This window comes from Chaetura pelagica, unplaced genomic scaffold (genome assembly GCF_000747805.2).
Source record: "Chaetura pelagica isolate M959 unplaced genomic scaffold, ChaPel_1.0 scaffold658, whole genome shotgun sequence".
Classification (NCBI taxonomy): domain Eukaryota; kingdom Metazoa; phylum Chordata; class Aves; order Apodiformes; family Apodidae; genus Chaetura; species Chaetura pelagica.
The window spans coordinates 378619-385130 of NW_009954168.1; the positions used below are offsets into that span (position 1 = coordinate 378619).

The following is a 6512-nucleotide window of genomic DNA, read 5'->3' on the forward strand; positions in this document are numbered from 1 at the left end:
GGGAAAGAGAGCAGCTCTGAGCTTGGGGTAAGGGGTCAATGCCACTTTTAACAGCTGTGGATCAACCTTCTTTAGAGGTTTTTCTACATCTTCATTCTGAAGAACCTACATTGCAAGGAAGTGAAATTATTTCATGAGGAAGAAGAAACTGCACTTAGATAATAATAAACAATCTCTGAGTGCACCAAACAAACTACATTACAGGGAACTGACAAATGGCAACAATACAGAAAATATATTTTTTCCTGGAAAACTCTTTGAAGTTTCGTTAGACAGATCTTCAGCAGTACCTAATGCTTTAGGTGACTGTGCTATCTGTGCTATTGAATTCTGTTCCAACATGTGGCTCACTGAGCATTTCTCTTCTGAAAGTGTAATTGTTTATAATAATGTGCTTTTTGATCTTTATAGCACAATGCAACTGGTTAACACCATGTAACCAGCAAGCTGAAGTTTTTGATCCCTGCCCAGATTTTCAGCCTTTAAAAATAAGAATGAGGAAACTGAACACCACCTGTGGGGATCCAAGTGGAAGAGCAGCTCAGCTACTCATTGTTCCATTCACTTAAAAACTACAAATCTCTACAAAAGGGGCCAGCTAGCTAACAAACACAGACACAGTGTTTTAAAAGTTTATTGAGAATATCTTTTAAAACTAAAACTACTTGGGGAACACAAGCATCTATAAACACTCTCAGCTGTAACTCTTGGAAAGGAGTTAAAAATACTCCAGCTCACAGCCATGGGGTCTTGCTATTTCTAAACCTCAGCTCACTGCCTTCACTTGGTCAACCAACACAGACACAGAACATCAAAAGCAAACGTTTGTATGAGAAGAAATGATATTATGGCATTAATGTATTGATTAATAGATTCTGTGGAGTTTCCAGCCCCATGCCAGAACTCCAAAAGCCTACCAAGAGTTTGTTGCTCACAGTACCTGGTCAACACCTCCAGGGGCATACATGGTGGTAGCAAGTGCCAGCAGTGTGTGTCCCTCCAGCAGCATGCTGCTCACACTGGCCTGGTTGCTGGGGATCAGGATCTGAGCATTTGCTAGGCTCGCCTGGAAAATCATCTTTGGATCTTCAAAGACAAAAAAGTAACATTTAATTTCATACAAAACTAATATGAAAATCTTAAATCATGTATTAAAACTCTTCTATGGCCACGCAAAAAGCTGGATTTTCTACTTTTTGTGGTTAATGATGATTCTTCTCAACTTACATATAAATACAGACAAGCTGCTGTACATTTTACCAAGCTTTCCTCTATTTCAAACCACAGTTTTACCCACACAGATTCCTCCAAACCCTTATGTTTAAACAGGAATTATAATCCACATTTTAGAGATGAGGAGCTGATGCATATGTGAACAATTTGCCATGGTCAAAAAAAAGAGGTTTGCAGCAGAGGATGAAAGGCAGATGTGCCAGCAGCAACCAACACTGGCCCACCTCCTACCTTGGGGGCTACTGGCAACCCCTCGACACTGCACCAGGAACTCAAACCAGGGGTGTGCTTCATGCAGTCCCTTGTCATCCAGAACAGGACAGTTTGAAGGTGTTAAACTGGAAATAAGAGAAATAGCAGAAGAGTGAAAACAACCTGTAACCACCCTCTGCCTCAATGTAAGACTGCATGAAAAATTAAGAGCATCTGACTGGTGTTAAAGGGGTTTCTTTCCTCCATCACCCCTGTCTACAAGACATGCTGCTGTGGCTGACAGGGCACCTCTGGCAGGACCTGACTTACGGTCAGGTTGCTGTGCTTGCTTCCATAAATCAGACCAACAGCTTCCAGACCTAACAACCACAAACACTTTCCAAAGAAGAGACTTGATTTACAAACACCACTCTAAGCATTTTACACAAACTAGAATTGGTTATGCAAACAGCAACAAAGTATTTGTTGGCTTTTTTCTGCTCTGCTTTTACCTTCTTTAACAATCACACTGTTAGATTGGAGTTACAACTAAGAAATTTTAATTGCAAAGTATTAATTAAGTGGAAAGTATTCACACAGTTCCAATACCTAAAAACCTAATTCTTCTTTCTCCTTCAAACCTCAACTAACCCAACATTCCATGGAAACTGACAATTTCTTTACTTGTGAACGTACCAAGAACAAACTCAGGCTTGTGTTCAGTGAGAAAGGTTCTGAAGAACAAGTTATCTTGGCTCATTTAGGATTGTATTGCTTAAATATGATACTAATCACAACTGTAATTGTTTCCTTTGATGACTGACACAAGTTGACACGACAACTATAATGCTCCAAAACACTGCAGAGGACCTAGCACCCTGCCCCACCCTGTTCCATTAAATGACTCTGTTGTGACTCAAGCAGGCTTTCTTGCTGAAGAGCAAGGGCTGAGGAAAACTCTTATTGCCAACCCCTGGAAGAGTGGATCATGATTTAAGTCTGCCCAAGGTGTGAGGGATGAAAAGAGTTCATACCTGTAATAGTCTAGGTAAGTGTACAACAGATACTGCAAATTATGTTCCAGACAGTGAAGGACAAAGCGAGTGTGGAAGTCCAAGCCACTTGCAGAACTGCATCTGGGGACAGGGTGAGGATCCTGCAGTACTCCCCCAACACAAGACAGTCTTTGGAGCATAAGTTCAAAATCTTCCAGTTCAGAAGGGACAAAAATCCCATTTCTATCAAAAAAGAGAAGAAGCAAACAGGCTGATCACACAGTTCTCTCTCTCTTACAAGTTCCAAAGGGTGTTTTCAGTTCAAATGCTAAAGCAGAGCTTTCCTTCTAGGGGACCACCTCAGCACTGAGGCAAACACAGCCTGCCAGACCCCTCTGGGTGCTCTAACAGCACAGCAGCTCCTGCAGAGAGGGAGCAGGAGGGGGGAACAGTGTGTGGTTAAAACTGCCTCCCCCTTGTACTACACTAGGCATCAGGAATATGATCACTGTGGAAAATGAAGGGGCTGACAGGGGATTTTGGCTGCTCTCATGTAATAGGAAGCCATTATTATTATTTGTGCTGTTTCAGGAGAGGGCACTAAATACAGTATAAAAATGAACACATGTCCAAGCTTCTATTAACATGCACTTCTCTAATAATCTGACTTTGGCTGCAGGTAAGACAGAGGGTTGGTTCAAGGCATGAAGGGCACACACCTCGCCAGCTTGTTTAATATGTTATTCCTCATGTAGCTGCTGCATAACATGTTCTGGTCAATAATGTCTGGAGTAAGAGGGGGCCAGTCAGCTCCTCCACACAAAGGCTGGTTGGGCCCAGATTCTTCAATCCATGAGGAAATACTGAGCCAATCATGCTGGGCTGTCAAGTGCATCCAAAGAACCTCAGGATTACAGGTCTTGAGTTCTGTGTTTCAAAAAGGCAAGCTGATGAAACCAGCAGAAACAAACACCACCTGAGAAACACTGATACGTCTTTATACATCTACATGTTGTTAATGAGCAGCTGCAAAGATGATGCTGAGATGCACTACACTGCTACAGCCTGTGGGAATTTCATCTTGGAACAGCTACATGGACCAAGCTTCACTGTCTTTATACATCTCCATGTTGTTAATGAACAAGCTGCAAAGATGATGCTGAGATGCAGTACACTGCTACAGCCTGTGGGAACTTTATCTTGGAACAGCTACATGGACCAAGCTTCACAGAGGCAGCAGAATATGACATTTATGAGTGCCCATCCATTAGATAAGACTCCTTCACAGATCCCTGCCAGAAGGCAACAGGATGAAAAAATGTTCTTTACCCATTTTCACTTACAAAAAAAATCCATGGCCTCCTGTGGTAGCACACAGCTTTGGTTACTTCAACACCATCCCTACACAACTGCAATATGCTATGTCAGAGCCACAGTTTTTGTTCACAATTTCTTTCAAGTCCTTAGTAGCAGAACACTTGCCTTGGCGTGGCCTCCTGGGGAGGAGAATCATCTCCTGAATAAGCTCATCCCACCACTCAGCCCAGTTAAGCATCACTCGGACTCTCCTGCTGCGAGCCTGACGTCGACCACGACTCAGCAAGGAGCCTAGGACAGCCTGATGTCTGGAGAAGTCTTCTCCCTCTCTCCAGTTCCTGAAACTGCAAGGAAGTGCTGCCTGAGAGTGTTTTCTAGGACTCCTTTAAAAAACAGCCCACAATCTAACAACCAGAATATGCTGAAAGGGTCAACAAGCTTTGCTGGTCCTTTTTGAAGAGAGTTCTGGAAGTGGCAGAGGGATCTACTTCAACTAAAGGCCTCAGAGTGCACACAAGAGCACTGGGCAGAGAACTTCCTCAGTTTTCCCAAACTGACACAGCCAGTGGTAAGTGCTCTAACACTTTTACACTTCTTTACCTGTAAAATGATTTTTCTACATTAGTTTAGTTCGCTGTACTATTAAGGTGATTTATCAAAACCACAGTAAACATCCCATCTGAACATGTTTTGATTGATCATTCTAATAACATCCTTTATCATTAAGAAGGCTTAGTTTAAGGTGATGATGACATCAACAGAAGACCTCTGTTCCACTGACCAGGTAAGTCAAGACCTGATCTGAGAAGAACACAAGAGCAACTGGGACATCAATGAGAGAAGTTATCAGTTCCCACACTGACCCTTATTTCTACAAATTAAAGGCAGAGTAAAATTAATGACATTGCAAAACACTGTAGTTGTTAATGCAGTAAACCTTATGGAATGTAGAACCCAGTACATTTTAAATCCTAGTAACATTATTAATTAAAACTGATAATCTACCTTACCTGGAAAGAGGTTGAATCTCTTTATTTTCTTTGAAGGATTCTGAGTAAAACCTTTCAACCTGATGCACAAATTCTATAATTTTCTTCTCTTTTTCAGAAAAATAGTTTTCTTCTTGTAAAACTTTCACCTTTAAATGAAATGAAAGTATTATCTCCAGTTATAATTTTTATCTACTTATACTATATTGAAATTGTAAATGATCCTGCAAGAGTAAAGCAACTGTAGGAAAGTATTGAGGTCAATACACTAAGATTACAAGAGGGCCAGGACTTACTACAGTGTGCAGGCAGAGGAGAACCAGAACAAAAAAAAAAAAAATTAAAATGGGATTTTAATCAACTTGTACTTTAACAGTGAATACAAAAGGAGCCAGACATGTCAATGCCACACTCCAGCACCTGCAGGGGTGCAGGGAGAGAACCTGTTTGTTCCCATCCTGAAGGGGGGTTTCATGCAATGCTTGCCCTCAGCACAAACAGCCCTCAGACCTGAGAGCATCAGCCAGACAAAAGAAGCCTCTTCTGCACTTACCAGCAACTCCCGTACCCGTTTATCAGCTGTGTAGAAACAGATCCTATGGAATTCCTCCTTCACATCAAAGCCCTAACGAAAACAAGATGCAGTGTGTGCAAAGTGCACAAATGCAGCTGCACATGGACAGACCAAAGGCACCTGCCTCTTTCCTAGAGCTTTCCACCTCTTCCAAGCTTTTGAGACTCCCTTCACCAGTCGCTGGAGACATCAGGATAGCCCAGTGATGTCTCCAGCATGTCTGGATATTAAATGTGTACCCTCTAATGCCTGACTTGCCAGAACTGCCTGTACCCTGTGTTGATCCTGACATCAGTCAGATCACACCGCCCCATCATTCTGAAGGCACCTCAGTGATCAAAGCAGCTCTTTACAGCAAGTTCATTGTCACTGCAATATGGCTGTGGTAGAATCAGTACATCCATGTGACACCTACACTCCCCATCCTTTCAGCATTCATGTCTTGTCTTAGTAATCAAGAAGTGCTAAGAACCACAAGTATGCTCACTGAGCACCTCTCACCATATTTCTTAAGAGCTCTGAGGCCTCTCTGGTGTTGTCCTGCAGCAGACGGTCATAGACCAGCTGCAGGCCTATCTGAATGAATTCCTGAAGACTTTCAGCAGGATGCTGATGCATTCGGAAGAAGATCTGGGCCTCTGGCATCTTGTTGCTCAAGATGGCCTCAGCAATGACTTCCTAAAAGGAGAAAACAAAAGCTGGAACAAACTGATCCCATTCATTTTCAGTGTTACTGTCTTTATGATCCCTATATTGATTTAGTCCTGATACTGTACAGCCATTTCCACATTAATAATTTCCTTTAATATATGTAATAAGAATAATACAAAGTAGATAATTCATTGTTACCTCTGGTGTCAGTTTTTCCCACATTTGGCTTTCCTCTAATGCAGGCAGCTCTTCAGCAAGATCCCTGCCTGTGTGTGCTGCACTCACTTGTGTTTGAGGGTATCTTCTCATGAACTGTCTAAGTTTAATGATGTAATCAGTTAAAATATCTGCCCCCTTCCTCAGGAATTCATCAGGTTCTGTTGAGAGCAGCCAAGATACCAGTTAATCAGACAAGTTTAGGCTTTTAATTTAAAAAAAAACAACAACCAAACCCATAGTTGTTCTTATGTACCTAAACAATGACACACTTCATTACTACACAATGCAAAATGAGTACTCTTACCCTCTGTGTGCACAAAAATGTCTTCAAGTTGCTTGGTG

The 6512-nt window shown here is 42.0% G+C and overlaps 1 protein-coding gene across 1 annotated transcript in view; it reads right to left on the reverse strand.

Moving 5' to 3' along the window:
• SPG11 (spastic paraplegia 11 (autosomal recessive)) overlaps positions 1-6512 on the reverse strand; it is a 31113-nt gene that overhangs the window by 16289 nt on the left and 8312 nt on the right. The window contains exons 10-20 of the mRNA XM_010002842.1: positions 6475-6512; positions 6150-6328; positions 5802-5978; positions 5280-5351; positions 4748-4875; positions 3903-4075; positions 3140-3347; positions 2460-2663; positions 1465-1571; positions 941-1086; positions 2-105 (exon numbers count right to left, since the gene is read on the reverse strand). The exon at positions 6475-6512 is cut by the window's right edge and continues 118 nt beyond it. Coding sequence (XP_010001144.1) covers positions 2-105; positions 941-1086; positions 1465-1571; positions 2460-2663; positions 3140-3347; positions 3903-4075; positions 4748-4875; positions 5280-5351; positions 5802-5978; positions 6150-6328; positions 6475-6512 — 1536 coding nt within the window. The remainder of the gene's footprint in view (position 1; positions 106-940; positions 1087-1464; positions 1572-2459; positions 2664-3139; positions 3348-3902; positions 4076-4747; positions 4876-5279; positions 5352-5801; positions 5979-6149; positions 6329-6474) is intronic.